The sequence below is a fragment of the Leucoraja erinacea genome, chromosome 25 (assembly GCF_028641065.1).
Source record: "Leucoraja erinacea ecotype New England chromosome 25, Leri_hhj_1, whole genome shotgun sequence".
In the NCBI taxonomy this organism is placed as follows: Eukaryota; Metazoa; Chordata; class Chondrichthyes; order Rajiformes; family Rajidae; genus Leucoraja; species Leucoraja erinaceus.
The window spans coordinates 29,884,950-29,904,995 of record NC_073401.1 but is presented as its reverse complement, the minus strand read 5'-3'; the positions used below and the strand labels follow the sequence as shown (position 1 = coordinate 29,904,995).

Here is a 20,046-nt window from a genome sequence, read left to right as displayed (position 1 = left end):
ATTGCCTACTCCTGTTGTCTATTGTCTATTGTCTAACCCTGCGTAGGAAAGTACTTCTTCTCATCGAGTCCACATCGCAAGATTAGACATTTTTAAGAAAGAACTGCAGATGCTGGAAAAATCGAAGGTAGACAAATAATGCTGGAGAAACTCAGCGGGTGCGGCAGCATCTATGGAGCGAAGGAATTGGTGATGTTTTTCGGGTCGAAACCCCGAAGGGATAGGTGACGTTTCGGGTCGAGACCCGGAAGGGTCTCGACCCGAAACGTCGCCTATTCCTTCCCTCCGCAGATGCTGCCTCGCCCACTGAGTTTCTCCAGCATTTTTGTCGTCAGTCTGAAGAAGGGTCTCGACCCGAAACGTCGCCTATTCCTTCGCTCCACAGATGCTGCCTCACCCGCTGAGTTCCCCCAGCATTCTTGTCAAGAGCCTCCTTCAGACTGATGTTGAGGAGTGGGCGGGAAGAGGCGGAGACGTTGGGCTTGTGGGAGAGCTGGGAAGGGGAGGGGAAGGAGGGAGATACCTGAATTTCGGAGAAGTCAATGTTCATACCGCTGGGGTGTAAACTATATGAGGTGCTGCTCCTCCAATTGGCGGTGGGACTCACCCTGGCCACGGAGGAGGCCCAGGACAGAAAGGTGGGATTGGGAATGGGAGGGGGAGTCGAAGTGCTGAGCCACCAGGAGATCAGGTTGGTTGATGCGAACTGAGCGGAGGTGTTTCGGGTCGAGTCTGAAGGAGGATCTCGACCCGAAACATCACCTATTCCTTCGCTCCATAGATGCTGCCTCGCCCGCTGAGTTTCTCCAGCGTTTTTGTCTACCACAAGATTAGAAATTGTTCAGCCAGAACTGAACCTACTTCTCGGCATCTGCATACTGCAATGGCGTCCTGTTGCTTGGTGGTAGAAACAGGGCTGCGACGTGAATGCTCTTCCCTTCACCCCGGGAAAGAACTGCAGGTGCTGGTTTAAATCGAAGGTCGGCGGAAAAAAAACCGCTGGAGTAACTCAGCGGGGCAGGCAGCATCTCTGGAGAGAAGGAATGGCTGACGTTACAGTCTGAAACTTCACCCATTCCTTCTCTCCAGAGACGCTGCCTGTCCCGCTGAGTTACTCTGGCATTGTGTATTCATTTCACTCTTCAAAGAAGTCGTTCCCACAGAGGGCGGTGGAGGCCAAGTCAGTGGATATTTTGAAGGCAGAGATAAACAGATCATCTGGCCCTCGATACATTCTGTAGCACCTCCAGCTCTTTAGTGTTAGCCAGCAACGGTAGTTATAATAGATTAATATAGGCAACAGGTGCAGGAGTAGGCCATTCGGCCCTTCGAGCCAGCACCGCCATTCAATGTGATCATGGCTGATCATCCACAATCAGTACCCCGTTCCTGCCTTCTCCCCATATCCCCTGACTCCGCTATCTTTAAGAGCCCTATCTTGCTCTCTCTTAAAAGCATTCAGAGAACCGGCCTCCACCGCCCTCTGAGGCAGAGAATTCCACAGACTCACCACTCTCTGTGTGGAAAAAGTGTTTCCGCGTCTCCGTTCTAAATGACTTACCACCTTATTCTTAAACTGTGTGTGGCCCCTGGTTCTGGACTCCCCCAACATCGGGAACCTGTTTCCTGTCTCTAGCGTGTCCAAACCCTTAACAGTCTTATATGTTTCAATGAGATTCCCTCTCATCCTTCCAAACTCCAGAATTATACCTCGAGGTTAGGTTAGTTGGAAAGAAAAATTTGTTTATAAAAGTAGGAAGAGAGAGAGAGAGAGAGACAGGGAGAGAAGCTGGGGAGAGAGTGGGGGAGGGGGAGAGACGGGGAGAGGGGGGGGAGGGAGAGATGGGGGAGAGAAATAGAAGGGGATAGAGAGAAAAAGAGACGGGGAGAGAGGGGGAGGGGGGGGGAGGGAGAGAGGGGGAGAGAGAGAGAGACGGGGTTAGACAGAGGGGGGGGAGAGAGAGAGAGACAGAGAGAGAGAGAGAGAGACAGGGATAGAGACAGGGAGAGAGACGGGCAGAGAGAGGGAGACACAGAGAAAGGGAGATGGAGAGAGCAACAGGGAGAGGGGGAGAGAGAGAGTGCGGGGGGAGAGTGGGGAGAGAGAGAGAGATGGGGAGAGTGGGGGAGACGGGGGGAGAGTGGGGGAGGGAGAGAGACTGTGGGTAGAGATGGGGGAGAGAGACATGCAGTTCTTGGTTTTTTCCACATTAGAAGCAAAGCAGTTAGTGGTTCTGCTTTGTGGAAGGCGGGTGGTTTGACGGTGTGGTCACCCGCGGGTCCTGCCCCGTGGGTCCCAGATGTCGGGTCCGTTAAGCTCCGGAGAAAAAGGAGTATTTTCTCCTCTTTCTCCCGCCTCGCAGGTTGGAGGAAATTCCACAATCGGCAGAGATCCCGTCGTGAATACACACCCCCCCCCCATCTGTGTGAGCTTTAGTTCCCAGGCTGAGAAGCCTAAAACTGTATCCAATAACTCCAACCACAACCCAGCTGTGCTCTCGTTCACAGTCAGTTCAGCCACAGGGTCATCAGTGATAGGAGCCTAATTGGGCCATTTGGCCCATCAAGTCTATTCCGCCAATCAATCACGGCTGATCTATCTCTCCAGGAAGCAAAGAGTGGGAGTAAACGGGTCCTTTTCACAATGGCAGGCAGTGACTAGTGGGGTACCGCAAGGCTCAGTGCTGGGACCCCAGCTATTTACAATATATATTAATGATCTGGATGAGGGAATTGAAGGCAATATCTCCAGGTTTGCGGATGACACTAAGCTGGGGGCAGTGTTAGCTGTGAGGAGGATGCTAGGAGACTGCAGGGTGACTTGGATAGGCTGGGTGAGTGGGCAGAAGCATGGCAGATGCAGTATAATGTGGATAAATGTGAGGCTCCATTTTGGTGGCAAAAAACGGGAAAGTATTTCTCAATGGTCCTGCAGCGAGACCTGGGTTCATGGTACACCGCATTGAAGGTAGGCATGCAGGTGCAGCAGGCAGTATAGAAAGCGAATGGTATGTTAGCTTTCATTGCAAAAGGATTTGAGTATAGGAGCAGGGAGGTTCTACTGCAGTTGTACAGGGTCTTGGTGAGACCGCACCTGGAGTATTGCGTACAGTTTTGGTCTCCAAATCTGAGGAAGGACATTATTGCCATAGAGGGAGTGTAGAGACGGTTCACCAGACTGATTCCTGGGATGTCAGGACTGTCTTATGAAGAAAGACTGGATAGACTTGGTTTATACTCTCTAGAATTTAGGAGATTGAGAGGGGATCTTATAGAAACTTATAAAATTCTTAAGGGGTTGGACAGGCTAGATGCAGGAAGATTGTTCCCGATGTTAGGGAAGTCCAGGACAAGGGGTCACAGCTTAAGGATAAGGGGGAAATCCTTTAAAACCGAGATGAGAAGAACTTTTTTCACACAGAGAGTGGTGAATCTCTGGAACTCTCTGCCACAGAGGGTAGTTGAGGCCAGTTCATTGGCTATATTTAAGAGGGAGTTAGATGTGGCCTTGTGGCTAAAGGGATCAGGGGGTATGGAGAGAAGGCAGGTACGGGATACTGAGTTGGATGATCAGCCATGATCATATTGAATGGCGGTGCAGGCTCGAAGGGCCGAATGGCCTACTCCTGCACCTAATTTCTATGTTTCTATGTTTTCTCCCTCCTAACCCCATTCTCCTGCCTTCTCCCCATCACCCCTGACACCCGCGCTGATCAAGACTTATAAGATCATAAGTGATAGGAGTAGAATTGGGCCATTCGGCCCATCAAGGCTAATCCGCCACTTAGTCGTGGCTGACTGTGTTAAGGTGAAGGGGGGAAAGATTTAATAGGAACCTGAGGGATAACCTTTTCACACAAAGGGTGCGGTGGGTGTATGGAACGAGCTGCCGGAGGAGGTAGTTGAGGCTGGGACTATCCCAACGTTTAAGAGACAGTTAGACAGGTACATGGATAGGGTAGGTTTGGAGGGATATGGGCCAAACGCAGGCAGGTGGGGCTAGTGTAGCTGGGACATGTTGGCCGGTGTGGGCAGGTTGGGCCGAAGGGCCTGTTTCCACACCGTATCACTCTATGACTCTAAGTAGAAGGGCCCCAACCCAAAACGTCACCCATTCATGTTCTCCACAGATGCCGCCTGACCCGCTGAGTTACTCCAGCACTCTGTGAAACGTCACGTATCCATGTTCTCCACAGATGCTGCCTGACCCGCTGAGTTACTCCAGCACTCTGTGAAACGTCACCTATCCATGTTCTCCACAGATGCTGCCTGACCCGCTGAGTTATGGTGCAGCAGCATCTATGGAGCGAAGGAAATAGGCAACGTTTCGGGCCGAAATCCTTCTGGAAATAGGCAACGTTTCCTATTTCCTTAGCTCCATAGATGCTGCCTGACCCGCTGAGTTACTCCAGCACTCTGTGAAACGTCACCTATCCATGTTCTCCACAGATGCTGCCCGACCCGCTGAGTTACTCCAGCGCTCTGTGTCCTCTGAAGTCTACAGGGCCTGTCTCACTTGGGCGATTTTTTTCTTCGACAGCCGAAAAATAGGTGGTCGCCACGTGTTGGCGTGAGTCGTCTCCTCGAGTGTGTCGGAACTTTTTTCTTGTCGTGGCTGGATTTTGAAATGTTTCGAAACCTCTCGGCGGCAGTGGGCCTGATGTTGCTGATCTTCTCCTGACGTTGGTTGTCGCTAGTGCCGACTTCGACGAATTCCATTGGCAACTACCTAACGCCAACCGGCGACAGAATCGTCTTCAGTTGTCTCCGACAGGGTCATTGTTTGTCGTAGCTTGTCGCCCGTGTGGTCGAAGGTGTGGTCGTCTTAAGTCGCGACGTTTGGTTCACCCGTTGTCAGTAGCTTGCCGTCGACTGGGTGGGAGGTTAAAATCGCCTAAGTGGGACAGGCCGTTAAATCTCTAAAGTCAACGGTGAGACCAAGCGGAGGTTGGGCGACCGTTTCGCCGAACACCTCCGCTCGGTCCGCAATAACCAAGCTGACCTCCCGGTGGCTCAGCACTTCGACTCCCCCTCCCACTCCGTCTCCGACCCACTCTGTCCTGGGTCTCCTCCATGGCCACAGCGAGCAGCACCGGAAATTGGAGGAACAGCACCTCATATTCCGCTTGGGGAGTCTGCACCCCGGGGGCATGAATATCGAATTCTCCCAATTTTGTTAGTCCTTGCTGTCTCCTCCCCTTCCTCAGCTGCCCCTGCTGTCTCCTCCCATCCCCCAGCCTTCGGGCTACTCCTCCTTTTTCCTTTCTTGTCCCCGCCCACCCCCGCCCCCGATCAGTCTGAAGAAGGGTTTCGGCCCGAAACGTTGCCTATTTCCTTCGCTCCATAGATGCTGCTGCACCCGCTGAGTTTCTCCAGCTTTTTTGTGTAACCTCTAACGTCTAAAGTTCGGGGTTGGGTCCATTCTTCGCAAGAAGGGTCTGGGCCCGAAACGTCGCCCGCCCGTGTTCCCTGGAGATGTTGCCCAACCCGCTGAGTTACTCGGGCGCTGTGTGTCCTTCCTTGCAGCCATTGACTGCGTGGTGGGCGCGTGGGTGCCGTGGACGGCCTGCAGCTCGCCCTGCGGCGTGGGGAGCAGGGAGAGGGAGCGGCTCGTCACTATCCCGCCCAGGAACGGGGGCGCGCCCTGCCCCGACGTGAAGCAGCGCCGCGGTTGCTACGGACACCACCCGGACCAGTGCCACTCCGTTAAAGGTACCGCGCCCCGTAAATCCATCCGCCGCTCGACACGACGATCACGCGGGTGGAGCTGCTGCCTCACGGCGCCCGAGACACGGGTTCAATCCTGACCTCGGGCCGAGTTTGCACGCCCTCCCTTGTGACAGCGTGGGTTTCCTCCTGGTGCTCCGGTTTCCTCCCACCTCCCAAACACGTGCGGGCTTGTAGGTTAATTAGCCCTGAGAGATAATATAGAACGAGTGTGAATGGCTGATCGATAGTCGGCATGGACTCAATGGGCCGAAGGGCCTGGTTCCATGCTGTATCATTTTAATGTTAATCCAATAGTCACAGACTGATACAGTGTGGAAACAGGCCCATCGGCCCAACTTTCCCACACTGCCCAACATGCCCCATCTACACTGGTCCCAGCTGCCCGCGTTTGGCCCATTATCCTTGTCCTATCCATGTATCTGTCTAAATTTTTATTAAACGTTACCTCGACTACCTCCTGGTTACATACATCCCACCACAATTTGTGTAATAAGGTTGGGCCTCAGATTCCTATTAAATCTCCCCCTCACCTTAAACCTTTGTCCTCTGGTTCTCGATTCCCCTACTCTGGGCAAGAGACCCAATCTATTCCTCTCATGATCTTGTACACCTCTATAAGATCCTCTCATTCCTCCGTCGCTCCAAGGAATAGAGACCCAGCCTGCTCAACCTCTCCCTGTAGCTCAGACCCGCAAGTCCTGGCAACATCCTCGTAAATCTTCTCTGCACCCTCTCTGAGTTGACGATATCTTTCCTACAGAACGGTGCCCAGAACTGATCACAATGCTCATTCCTGACTGTCACTGTATGTCAGAAGCATAGAAACATAGAGAATAGGTGCAGGAGGAGGCCATTCGGCCCTTCGAGCCAGCACCGCCATTCATTGTGATCATGGCTGATCGTCCCCTATCAATAACCCGTGCCTGCCTTCTCCCCATAATCCCTTGACTCCACTAGCCCCTAGAGCCCTAATCTAACTCTCTCTTAAATCCATCCAGTGACTTGGCCTCCACTGCCCTCTGTGGCAGGGAATCCCACAAATTCACAACTCTCTGGGTGAAAAAGCTTTTTCTCACCTCAGTCTTAAATGGCATCTATGGAGCGAAGGAATAGGTGACGTTTCGGGTCGAGACCCGTAAGGGTCTCGACCCGAAACGTCGCCTAATCCTTCAAGGAGAAGAGCCTCAACCCGAAACGTTGCCTATTCCACGACCTCTGTGGCAGCGAATTCCACAAACTCACAACTCTCTGGGTGAAAAAGTTTTTTCTCACCTCAGTCTTAAATGACCTCCCCTTTATTCTAAGAGTGTGTGGCCCCTGGTTCTGGACTCGCCCAACATTGGGAACATTTTCCCTGCATCTAGCTTGTCCAGTCCTTTTATAATTTTATATGTTTCCTTAAGATCCCCCCCCACTCATCCTTCTAAACTCCAGTGAATACAAGCCTAGTCTTTTCAATCTTTCCTCATATGATAGTCCCGCCATCCCAGGGATCAATCTGGTGAACCTACGCTGCACTGCCTCAATCACAAGGATGTCCTTCCTCAAATTAGGAGACCAAAACTGTACACAATACTCCAGATGTGGTCTCACCAGAGCCCTATGCAACTGCAGAAGAACCTCTCTACTCCTATACTGAAATCCTCGTTATGAAGGCCAACATTCCATTAGCTTTCTTCACTGCCTGCTGCACCTGCACGCCAACTTTCAGTGACTGGTGTACAAGGACACCCAGGTCTCGCTGCACCTCCCCCTTACCTAACCTAACCCCATTGAGATAATAATCTGCCCCCTTGTTTTTGCCACCAAAGTGGATAACCTCACATTCATCTATATTGTCTCTATCATTTTGTCACTTGTGGTCGGAGCACCAAGGCAAATTCCTTGTATGTGAATACTTGGCCGATAAACTTGGCTCACCAATCACGTCCTATATAGCCGCCCCATGACCTCTCAAAATTCACACTCTGACCTTTGATCTCTTTGCAGAGGTGGCTAAGATCTTGCCCGACACCTTCAAGCGGAACTTCAAGGACCCCTGGAAGAGGCCGCACATGATGGCAAAGGAGCAAAGGCCAAGGTAAGTTAGTGGAATGGTCTGTTAGCTTTCATTGCAAAAGGATTTGAGTATAGGAGCAGGGAGGTTCTACTGCAGTTGTACGGGGTCTTGGTGAGACCACACCTGGAGTATTGCGTACAGTTTTGGTCTCCAAATCTGAGGAAGGACATTATTGCCATAGAGGGAGTGCAGAGACGGTTCACCAGACTGATTCCTGGGATGTCAGGATTGTCTTATGAAGAAAGACTGGATAGACTTGGTTTATACTCTCTGGAATTTAGGAGATTGAGAGGGGATCTTATAGAAACTTACAAAATTCTTAAGGGGTTGGACAGGCTAGATGCAGGAAGATTGTTCCCGATGTTGGGGAAGTCCAGGACAAGGGGTCACAGCTTAAGGATAAGGGGGAAATCATTTAGGACCGAGATGAGAAGAACTTTTTTCACGCAGAGAGTGGTGAATCTCTGGAACTCTCTGCCACAGAGGGTAGTTGAGGCCAGTTCATTGGCTATATTTAAGAGGGAGTTAGATGTGGCCCTTGTGGCTAAGGGGATCAGGGGGTATGGAGAGAAGGCAGGTACAGGATACTGAGTTGGATGATCAGCCATGATCATATTGAATGGCGGTGCAGGCTCGAAGGGCCGAATGGCCTCTACTCCTGCACCTAATTTCTATGTTTCTATGTAACCCCTTTAGTGAATTTCTGAAACTTTGCACAGGTACTGTGTGGGGTCGGTGGTCTGAAGAAGGGTCTCGACCCGAAACGTCACCCGTTCCTTCTCTCCAGAGATGCTGCCTGTCCCGCTGAGTTACGCCAGTAGTTTGTGCCACAGCTAACAATGGCCTGTTTCCTTTCTCATCGTTACTTTTTGGCATAACTTTCATTCATTAGTTCTGCACTTCTCCACATCACTGTCTATATATCTCGTTTCCCTCTCCCCTGACTCTCAGTCTGAAGAAGAGTCTCGATCATATGTTAGACAATAGACAATAGGTGCAGGAGTAGGCCATTCGGCCCTTCGAGCCGGCACCGCCATTCAATGTGATCATGGCTGATCATCCCCAATCAGTACCCCGTTCCTGCCTTCTCCCCATATCCCCTGACTCCGCTATCTTTAAGAGCCCTATCTAGCTCTCTCTTGAAAGTATCCAGAGAACCTGCCTCCACCGCCCTCTGAGGCAGAGAATTCCGCACTCACCACTCTCTGTATAGGCAAGAAACAGCCAGGTGCTCATGAGAAAGTATTGGTGTCAGAAGTTACGGGGCGAAGGCAGGGGAATGGGGTTGGGAGGAAGAGATAGATCAGCAATGATTGGTTCACCAGACTGATGCCTGGGATGTCAGGACTTTCATATGAAGAAAGACTGGATAGACTCGGCTTGTACTCGCTAGAATTTAGAAGATTGAGGGGGGATCTTATAGAAACTTACAAAATTCTTAAGGGGTTGGACAGGCTAGATGCAGGAAGATTGTTCCCGATGTTGGGGAAGTCCAGAACAAGGGGTCACACAGTTTAAAGATAAGGGGGAATTTTTTTAGGACCGAGATGAGGAAATTTTTTTTCACACAGAGAGTGGTGAATCTTTGGAACTCTCTGCCACAGAAGGTAGTTGAGGCCACAGTTCATTGGCTATATTTAAGAAGGAGTTAGATGTAGCCCTTGTGGCTAAAGGGATCAGGGGGTATGGAGAGGGCAGGTACAGGATACTGAGTTGGATGATCAGCCATGATCATATTGAATGGCGGTGCAGGCTGGAAGGGCCGAATGGCCTACTCCTGCACCTATTGTCTATGTTTCTATGTTTCTATGACCTGCGTGGATTTTCACTAGTTTCATCCCATTGATAGGTCAATTGTCCTGGTATAAGTGAAACTTGTTCCTAGAGTGTGTAGGTTAGTGCTAGCGTTCGAGGTGATCTCTGGGCAGCACAGACTCGGTGGGCTGAAGGGCCAGTTTCTGTGCTGTATCTCTCCTGTCTAATGTAAAATGAAGGGGAAAATGGCTGTCGACTGTATTGTGTGAATCCAGAAATGCTGCATGTCTGTCCCGCTGAGTTACTCCAGCACTGTGTGCGTCTTTCCTCTCCCTCCCCTCCCACCCCCCTCCTCCGTGTTCCCAGGAGCAGAATTAGGCCGTTCGGCCCATCGAGTCGAGTCTGCCATGGTCATTGTGAAATGTTGAAGGCATTTTTCTTTATTGAACTGTTTGGGTGTTATGGGGTTTGGGGTTTGTTTAACAAAGCCCAGCCTGGCGTGATGCCATCTTAACCCCCACCCCCTCTCTCATTAACCCCTCTCTCTATTTTGTCAACAAAATAGAGAGAGTACAGAGGAGATTTACTAGAATGTTGCCTGGGTTTCAACAACTAAGTTACAGAGATAGGTTGAATAAGTTAGGTCTTTATTCTCTGGAGCACAGAAGGTTAAGGGGGGACCTGATAGAGGTCTTTAAAATGATGAGAGGGATAGACAGAGTTGATGTGGACAAGCTTTTCCCTTTGAGAATAGGGAAGATTCAAACAAGAGGACATGACTTCAGAATTAAGGGACAGAAGTTTAGGGGTAATATGAGGGGGAACTTCTTTACTCAGAGAGTGGTGGTGGTGTGGAATGAGCTCCCAGTGGAAGTGGTGGAGGCAGGTTCATTGGTATCATTTAAAAATAAATTGGATAGGCATATGGATAAGAAGGGAATGGAGGGTTATGGTATGAGTGCAGGCAGGTGGGACTAAGGGGCATGGACTTGTAGGGCCGAGATGGCCTGTTTCCGTGCTGTAATTGTTATATGTTATATGGTTATATGGTTATATGGTTATATTACCAGTCTCTGCACCCTCCCTCCCTCCTTCACCCCCCTCCCCACTGCCTCTTCCCTTCCCAAATGGGAGTGCCCAAAGACAGGCAGCTCGATTTGTTACTAATACCTATGAGAGAGAAGCCAGTGTCACCAAGAAATACTGAATCATGCACCACAAAGTGATATCATTACAACCCTTGAAATGTGTGAGAACGAGTTTGTTGGCTTCACATTAGAGTGAAATTTTATCCGTGTCCAGTCACTGATATCAACATAAAACTAATCAAAACTGGTTTTCCCTCCGTCTGTGGGGAGATTGGTATTTAATGCTCTGCTGCCTGGTTTTCAAGGGGAGAGTTTCAGACATTTAATTACACGACTGTTTCTTTGTAAATCCCCTTGGAACATGGATTTGCCAAACCGTCTTTGCTCGCTGGGGCCAGTTTGGGGAGAGGGTCTTTAGATTCTGGCGAGGTACGTGGAGGCCGTGTTTGCGCTGCACTCTGCCGCACGTGATAGCGCAGTGTCAGCGCGAACAAGTGTCGCAGGCTCGGCCATCGTTCCTGCTGAACACCTCCGCTCAGTCCGCCCAGACCTACCCCGATCTCCCGGTTGCCAAACACTTCAACTCCTCCTCCCCTTCCCGCACTGACCTTTCTGTCCTGGGCCTCCTCCACTGTCAGAGTGAGGCCCAGCGCAAATTGGAGGAACAGCACCTCGTATTCCGCTTGGGCAACTTCCTGAACATTGACTTCTCTCACTTCAAATAGCCCTTGCTTTCCCTCTCTCTCCATCCCCAGTTCTCTGACTGGTTTGACTGTCCCCGACTACATTGTACGTCTGTTTGTTTTGCTGTCACCTCCTCCCAGCTTTCTACATTTCCCCCATGATCTCCATTCCCTTTGTCCCATTTTCACACCTTACACTTCCTTATCTATGTAGCTCCCTCCCCCCCCTGACATCAGTCTGAGGAAGGGTCTCGAGCTGAAACGTCACCCATTCCTTCTCTCCAGAGATGCTGCCTGTCCCGCTGAGTTACTCCAGTCTGTCTTCGGTGTAAACCAGCATCTGCAGTTCCTTCCTACACAGAAATACTGAAGCTTGAGAGCTCGCAACACCAGACCAATCCTCCACAGCGATGAATCCCACAGATTCGCCAACCTCTGGCGAAATAAATTCCTCCTCATCTCCTTCCTAAAAGAACGTCCTTTAATTCTGAGGCTGCGACCTCTAGTCCTGGACTCTCCCACTAGTGGAAACAGCCTCTCCACGTCCACTCTATCCGAGCCTTTCGCTATTCGTTAAGTTTCAATGAGGTCTCCCCCCCTCATTCTTCTAAACTCCAGCGAGTGCAGGCCCAGTGCCAACAAACGCTCATCATATGTCAACCCACTCATTCCTGGGATCGTTCTTGTAAACCTCCTCTGGACCCTCTCCAGAGCCGGCACATCCTTCCTCAGATACGGTGCTCAAAATTGCTCGCAGTATTCCAAATGCAGCCCGACCAGCGCCTTATAGAACCTCAGCGTTACATCCCTGTGTTTGTATACAGCCCGCTCGAAGTAGACAATAGACAATAGACAATAGGTGCAGGAGTAGGCCATTCGGCCCCTTTGAGCCAGCACCAACATTCAAGTAGATGCCAGCATCGAGGGACAGCATCTCATCTTCCGCTTGGGGAGCCTGCATCCTGGGGGCATGAACATTGAATTCTCCCAATTTTGTTAGCCCTTGCTGTCTCCTCCCCTTCCTCAGCCCTCGGGTCCCTCCTCCTCCTTTTTCCTTTTTCTCCCCGCCCCCCCCCCAACCCCCCATCAGTCTGAAGAAGGGTTTCGGCCCGAAACGTTGCCCATTTCCTTTGCTCCATAGATGCTGCTGCACCTGCTGAGTTTCTCCAGCATTTTTGTCTACCTTCGATTTTCCAGCATCTGCAGTTCTTTCTTAATTATATTTGATATTGATATTTATTTTAGTTGTTTATCTTTTAATATTTTATCTTGTATGTATCGTTAGCTTTTAGAAATGTTTGAATGGTGCACAGGCTGGCTGACATTTTTAAATTTTGTTGTACATGGTTCATGTTACAATGACAATAAAGAAACTATTCTATTCTATTCTATTCTAAACACCAGCATTGAATTTGCCTTGTTCTCTCTGTTCTCCCCACCGCCCCTGTCCTCCAGTTACTGCGCTTACTTCCGGATGAAGGAGCTGAGTGCTTGGTGCCGCTGGGAAGTCTGGACCAGCCACCTCTTCAGGGAGAAGAACGTCTGCGTAGAGTGTCAAGGAGAGGCGATGGGGAACAGGGGTCGCTGTGAGGGGGACGGGCGGCAAGGGACAAGGTTGGTCAACGTGGCCCACACTCACTCATCGTGACACCCGCCTCGAACACAGGCACCAAATGCTGGAGTTACTCAGCGGGACTGGCTCTTGCTCAGAGGGCGGTGGAGGCCGGTTCTCTGGATGCTTTCTAGAGAGAGCTAGATAGGGCTCTTAAAGATAGCGGAGTCAGGGGATATGGGGAGAAGGCAGGAACTGGGTACTGATTGGGGATGATCAGCCATGATCACATTGAATGGTGGTGCTGGCTCGAAGGGGCCGAATGGCCTGCTCCTGCACTTATTGTCTATTGACCCGAAATGTCCCGCTGAGTTACTCCAGCATTTTGTGTCTGTCTTTGGTTTAAACCGGCATCTGCAGTTCCTTTTCCGACACATTATATTTGTGGGCAATAATGAACGACAGACATGGCTTTGTTTGGCAAGGTCAGCTCTCTGGAGCCTGCCTCTTGTTGGTGGGACTTCCCTGCCTGGGATGATCAGCCATGATCATAGAAACATAGAAACATAGAAACATAGAAATTAGGTGCAGGAGTAGGCCATTCGGCCCTTCGAGCCTGCACCGCCATTCAATATGATCATGGCTGATCATCCAACTCAGTATCCCGTACCTGCCTTCTCTCCATACCCCCTGATCCCCTTAGCCACAAGGGCCACATCTAACCCCCTCTTAAATATAGCCAATGAACTGTATGGCCTCAACTACCCTCTGTGGCAGAGAGTTCCAGAGATTCACCACTCTCTGTGTGAAAAAAGTTCTTCTTATCTTGGTTTTAAAAGATTTCCCCCTTATCCTTAAGCTGTGACCCCTTGTCCTGGACTTCCCCAACATCGGGAACAATCTTCCTGCATCTAGCCTGTCCAACCCCTTAAGAATTTTGTAAGTTTCTATACGATCCCCCCTCAATCTCCTAAATTCTAGAGAGAATAAACCAAGTCTATCCAGTCTTTCACATTGAATGGCGGTGCTGTGGCTCGAAGGGCCGAATGGCCTCTACTCCTGCACCCATTGTCTACTGGGACAGGCAGCATCTCTGGAGAGGGAATGGGTGACGAAGAAGGGTCTCGACCCGAAACGTCACCCATTCCTTCTCTCCAGAGACGCTGCCTGTCCCGCTGAGTTACTCCAGCGTTTTGTGCCTGTCTTTGATTTAAATCAGCATCTGCAGTTCTTTACTATACATTATGTCCATCTCGTTAGTAAGACCCTTCCCCCACGGTGGCGCAGCTGTGTAGTTGCCGCCTCTCAGCGCCAGAGACCCAGGTTCGATCCTGACAGCGGGTGCTGTCTGTAGGGAGTTTGCACGTTCTCCCCGTGGGCTTTCTCCGAGATCGTCGGTTTCCTCCCACACCCCAAAGATGTACAGGTTTGTAGGTTAATTGGCTTGGTGTAAAAGTAAACATTGTCCCTTGTGTGTTTGTGATGGTGTTAGTGTGCGGGGATCGCTGGTCCGTGCAGTCCCGGTGGGCCGAAGGGCCTGTTTTCCGCACTGTATCTCTAAACTAAACTAAAGTTGGAAGAAGGGTCTCGACCTAAAACGTCACCTATTTCCTTCGCTCCATAGATGCTGCCTCACACGCTGAGTTTCTCCAGCACTTTTGTCTACCTTAAAGTAAACCCACCAGGCTTTGTGTGAAAATGTTACCCCTCAGATCCCTATTAAATCTTTTCCCCTCCACCTTGAACCCATGTCCTTAAGAACAGGGGCCACACACAGTTTAAGAATAAGGGGGTAAGCCATTTAGAACGGAGACGAGGAAACACTTTTTCTCACAGAGAGTGGTGAGTCTGTGGAATTCTCTGCCTCAGAGGGCGGTGGAGGCCGGTTCTCTGGATGCTTTCAAGAGAGAGCTAGATAGGGCTCTTAAAGATTGTGGAGTCAGGGGATATGGGGAGAAGGCAGGAACGGGGTACTGATTGGGAATGATCAACCATGATCACATTGAATGGCGGTGCTGGCTCGATGGGGCCGAATGGCCTCCTCCTGCACCTATTGTCTATTGTCCTCTGGTCCTCGATTCCCACTTTGGCCCCCCCGGTGTGTTGGTTTTCTTGTGGGTCGGAGCGTGTTTTAAACTGGCCCTCTTCCCAGTATTATCCCCATGGGGGTTCACAGCAGGAGACTGGAGAGTCCCCGAACTTCCAATCAGCCGAAACCAGACCTCCTGCAACAAATTGAGGCAGTGGCCTCAGGCAATGTTGGCAACGAACTGTAAATCCACAATTATGGCCCTCAATTGCAGTCAGCTGTGAGGCCTCCCTCTCTCAGCCATGCTCAACATCTTCCTCATTGACTACTCAAGAGATTTAAGGCTTGCCTAATGTGTAGGAAAGAACTGCTGATGCTGGTTTAAATCGAAGGTAGACACAAAATGCTGGAGTAACTCAGCGGGACAGGCAGCATCTCTGGAGAGAAGGAATGGGCGACATTTCGGGTCGAGACCCTTCTCTCCAGAGACGCTGCCTGTCCCGCTGAGTTACTCCAGCATTTTGTGTCTACCTTAGATTTAAACCAGCATCTGCAGTTCTTTCCTACACATTGGATAAGAGAATTAGTAGTTATGAAGGTGCTAGTCCTGAACTACTATCTACCTCATTGGTGACCCTCGGACTATCCTTGATCGGACTTTGCTGGCTTTACCTTGCACTGAACATTATTCCCTATATCATGTATCTGTACACTGTGGACGGCTCAATTGTAATTGTGTATTGTCTTTCCGCTGACTGGTTAGCTTTTCACTGTACCTAGTTTAGAAGGATGAGAAGGTATCTCATTGAAACATATAAGATTGTTAAGGGTTTGGACACGCTAGAGGCAGGAAACATGTTCCCGATGTTGGGGGAGTCCAGAACCAGGGGCCACACAGTTTAAGAATAAGGAGTAAGCCATTTAGAACGGAGACAAGGAAACACTTTTTCTTACAGAGAGTTGTGAGTCTGTGGAATTCTCTGCCTCAGAAGGCAGTGAAGGCCGGTTCTCTGGATAGTTTCAAGAGAGAGCTATATAGTGCTCTTAAAGATAGCGGAGTCAGGGGATATGGGGAGAAGGCAGGAACAGGGTACTGATTGTGGATGATCAGCCATGATCACATTGAATGGCGGTGCTGGCTCGAAGGGCCGAATGGCCTCGACTCCTGCACCTATTGTCTATTGTCTACCTCGGTGACATGTGACAATAAACTAGACTGAACCTGCAAAAGCTTCTCGGATTATCAGCGACCAACATTGAATGTGGGAGCTCGGTGTATCGTGTATCAGTAACACAAGGTCAGCTTCTCAGCTCAGCCGCTGTTCGTGAAGCTTGCTTGTAGTCCTTCTATCCGAGCGTATCTGTCCGATTCACCTCTACCCCATTGTGGACATTGGACCTTGTCTCTGGAACTGACGGGCTACAATGCTGAGAACTACATCCTGCCTGCCCTCTGTATCTGCCCTTCCCCTGACTGTTCAGCACGCAACAAAAGCTTTTCACTGTACCTCGGTACAGAGACAACAGGTGCAGGAGTAGGCCATTCGGCCCTTCGATCCAGCACCTCCATACAATGTGATCATGCCTGATCATCCACAATCAGTACCCCGTTCCTGCCCTCTCCCCGTCTCCCTCGATTCTGGTAGATGTGGCAATAAACTAAATGGCAAAGTATTTATTTAGAGAGGGCTAAGCTACAGCAACAGGGATGCAATGCTGGAAGGGTCTATAAGGCACTGGTCAGACTGCCTTTGGAGTATTGTGAGCAGTTTTGGGTCCCATAACTGAGGAAGGATGTGCTGGCTCTGGAGAGGGTCCAGGAGGCTTACGAGAATTAAACCGAGGTACAGTGAAAAGCTTTTGTTGCGTGCTACCCTGTCAGCAGAAAGGCAGGTCCATGATTACAATCGAGCCACACGCAGTGTACAGATACATGATAAAGGGATTCAACATTCAAGAGAGTTTATCGTCATGTGTCCCTGACAGGACAATGAAATTCTTGCTTTGCTTCAGCACAACAGAACCATAGTCGGCATGAATACAGAATAATGTGAATAAGGCTTAGTGCAAGATAAAGGCAGTGTAGTCCTATCAAAGATAGTCCAAGGGTCTCCAATGAAGTGGATAGTAGTACAGGACTGCTCTCTGGTTGTGGTAGGATGGTTCAGTTGCCTGGTCACAACTGTCCCTGAATCTGGAGGTGTGTGTGCGTGTGTGCGTGTGCGTGTGCGTGGGTGTGTGTGTGTGTGCGTTTTCACCTGTCACCGCGCTGACTCTCTCTAATGTACAAAGCAAGGTATTAAAGTTGCCTGACCAACTTTCTGCTTCCCGCAGGACGTTCTGGATCTCCGCCCACCATCCGCGGTGCCACGGGTCATGGGTGTTGGAATCTATGCGGAGGAACTGCAACTGCTCGCCAAAGTCTCTGATCTTTGTCTAGTCCGTTCCCCCGAAGCAGAACATTCGCCTCACAGGAGAGAGAGTGGAGAGAGGGAGAGAGATAGAGAGGGAGAGGGGGAGAGAGGGAGTAGAGGGGGAGGGGGGGAGAGGGAGAGAGAGAGGGGAGAGAGGGGGGAGAGGAGAGAGAGGGAGAGGGAGGGGGGGGGGAGAGGGAGAGGGAGAGAGAGAGAGATAGCGATAGAGAGAGTGGAGAGAGTGAGAGGAGGAGAGATGGAGGGGGAGAGGGAGAGAGAGAGAGGTGATGAGAGAGGGGAAGATGGATATATATATATATTATAGAGAGAGATAGAGAGTAGAGAGGAGGAGGGGGAGAGAGGGAGAGAGATAGAGAGGTGAGAAAGAGGGAGGGGGAGATATATATATATATATATATAAAGAGAGAGAGAGGCGGAGAGGGAGAGATAGTGAGTGAGAGAGAGAGCCTCGACGCCAGTTCCCATCTCCCCATGACAGTGAGAGAGAGAAACAAAATGACTGAAGGACAGGCGATACACCCTTGCTGCACGCTTTTCTGTTGCACAATTATCCTTCCACGCGAGCACACGCAGAGACTAATATCCTCACCACAGAACTACACCAACCAAGAGAACATTTAGTCAACGTTGTATCTTCTTGCCCCTGAATCTCAGCTGGAAGCTGCCGCCCGCTAGTTCCGTTAGTGCGGGTGGGTGTCAGGGGTTATGGGGAGAAGGGGGTTAGGAGGGAGAGATAGGGCAGCTATGACTGTATGGCGGAGTAGACCTGATGGGCCGAATGGCCTAATTCTGCTCCCATCACTTATGAACCTATAGACACACCTGCATTTATTACAATAAAATCACACCGAACTATATATATATATATATATAATTTCCATTTAAATGTTTTCTATTGTTTGATGATGTTAACTGCTGACCCATATGCTATGTAACGGGAAACAGGGAAGGTGGGATTATCCAGGTGTTGGCATATATTATTATTTAAAGCTACTTTTAAATAAATCCATTATTATTATGATGATACTAGTTGTATTAATCGTGGCTTTGGGTATGCTGCAAACATTCTGGTTACGAGGTGTTGAGAGGTGATACTGGGAGAGGGGGTGGTATATTTGGTCGGCACGGTGGTACAGCTGGTAGTGCCACTACCTCACGGCGCCAGAGGCCCGGTCTCCATCCTGCCTGCGTGTGTGGAGTTTGCATGTTCTACCCGTGGCAGCGTGGGTTGCCTCTGGGTGCACTGGTTTCACAAGTTCACAAGTTATAGGAGTAGAATCAGGCCATTCGGCCCATCGAGTCTACCCCGCCATTCAATCATGGCTCATCTCTGCCTCCTAACCCCACTTTCCTGCCTTCTCCCCATAACCCTTGACACCCGTTCTAATCAAGAATCTGTCCATCTCTGCCATAAAAATATCCACTGACTTGGCCTCCACAGCCCTCAGTGGCAATGAGTTCCACACATTCACTACCCTCTGACTGAAGAAGTTCCTCCTCACCTCCTTTCTAAAAAAGCGCCCTTTAATTCTGAGGCTGTGACCTCTGGTCCTAGACTGTCCCACCAGTGGAAACACCCTCTCCACATCCACTCTATCTAAGCCTTTCATTATTCTGTATGTTTCAATGAGGTTCCCCCCTCAAACTTCTAAACTCAGGCGAGTACAGGCCCAGTGCCGACAAACACTCATCATATGCTAACACACTCATTCCTGGAATCATTCTTGTAAACCTCCTCTGGACCTTTTCCAGAACCAGCACATCCTTCCTCAGATATGGGGCCAATATTTATATTGTATCATAATTAATTTATTAGCCAAGTATGTAAAAACATATTGGCCAATATTAATGTTTTGTGTCATTCCTAACTGGGTGCAGGAGTAGGCCATTCGGCCCTTCGAGCCAGCACCGCCATTCAATGTGATCATGGCTGATCATCCACAATCAGTACCCCCGTTCCTGCCTTCTCCCCATATCCCCCGACTCCACTATCTTTAAGAACCCTATCTAGCTCTCTCTTGAACTATCTACAACCGTCACTGTATGTCATGTTATCACTTGCAGGCGGAGCACCAAGGCAAATTCCTTGTATGTGAATACTTGGCCAACAAACCTATTCGTTCCTTCGTTCATTCACACAAGGAATTTGATTTGCCATACAGGCCTGTTTTCTGCACTTTATCTCTGAACGCAATGAAATAACGTGAGCTGAGGATTCAGAGGTGTCTGTAAAACCCGCTGTGTTGTGTGGAGCACAAGGCCTCTCCTTGCCTCCAGTATGTCCGTGTCAGCACTAGCCTTTCTCCTGCTGTTGGCCTCGACGCTGGAGAAAGACGTGTGTCAGGGATGGTCGGTGAACCCGGCTTAACCTTTCCCTGCCCGGAGTCCAGTTTAGTAAAGAGACGGGTCGTCCGTGGCTGATGGGCGCTGACAGCGGTGGATTCAGAGATTACCTCGTCTGAAAGGAAGGTGGGGGTGGGACATTGCAGCCCACCAGTCCACTCTAGTGCAAGAGGGGCACACACACAAAAAGCTGCAGTCTTCTTCCTGCAAATGGCGTGCACAGCCTAAGGTTGTAGGCCGACTTGTTCTATTTGATCTTGTTTATTTATTTAAATATTTTAAAAAAAAAATTATTATATTTATTCCAAGTAATTGTACACAAATAAAACATTCGGTGTATAAAATTATACAATTATTGTACAGTTTCAATTT

The 20,046-nt window shown here is 49.9% G+C and overlaps 1 protein-coding gene across 1 annotated transcript in view; it reads left to right on the top strand.

The window, feature by feature from the left end:
* Positions 1-17,404, top strand: part of si:dkey-178e17.3 (somatomedin-B and thrombospondin type-1 domain-containing protein) — a gene marked incomplete at its 5' end in the record, with an annotated part of 30,138 nt that extends 12,734 nt beyond the window's left edge. Inside the window, 4 exons of the mRNA XM_055655689.1 lie at positions 5,527-5,712; positions 7,720-7,810; positions 12,771-12,929; positions 17,231-17,404. Of these exons, the coding sequence (XP_055511664.1) occupies positions 5,527-5,712; positions 7,720-7,810; positions 12,771-12,929; positions 17,231-17,336 (542 nt within the window). The remainder of the gene's footprint in view (positions 1-5,526; positions 5,713-7,719; positions 7,811-12,770; positions 12,930-17,230) is intronic.
* Between the last annotated feature and the right edge of the window lie 2,642 nt (positions 17,405-20,046).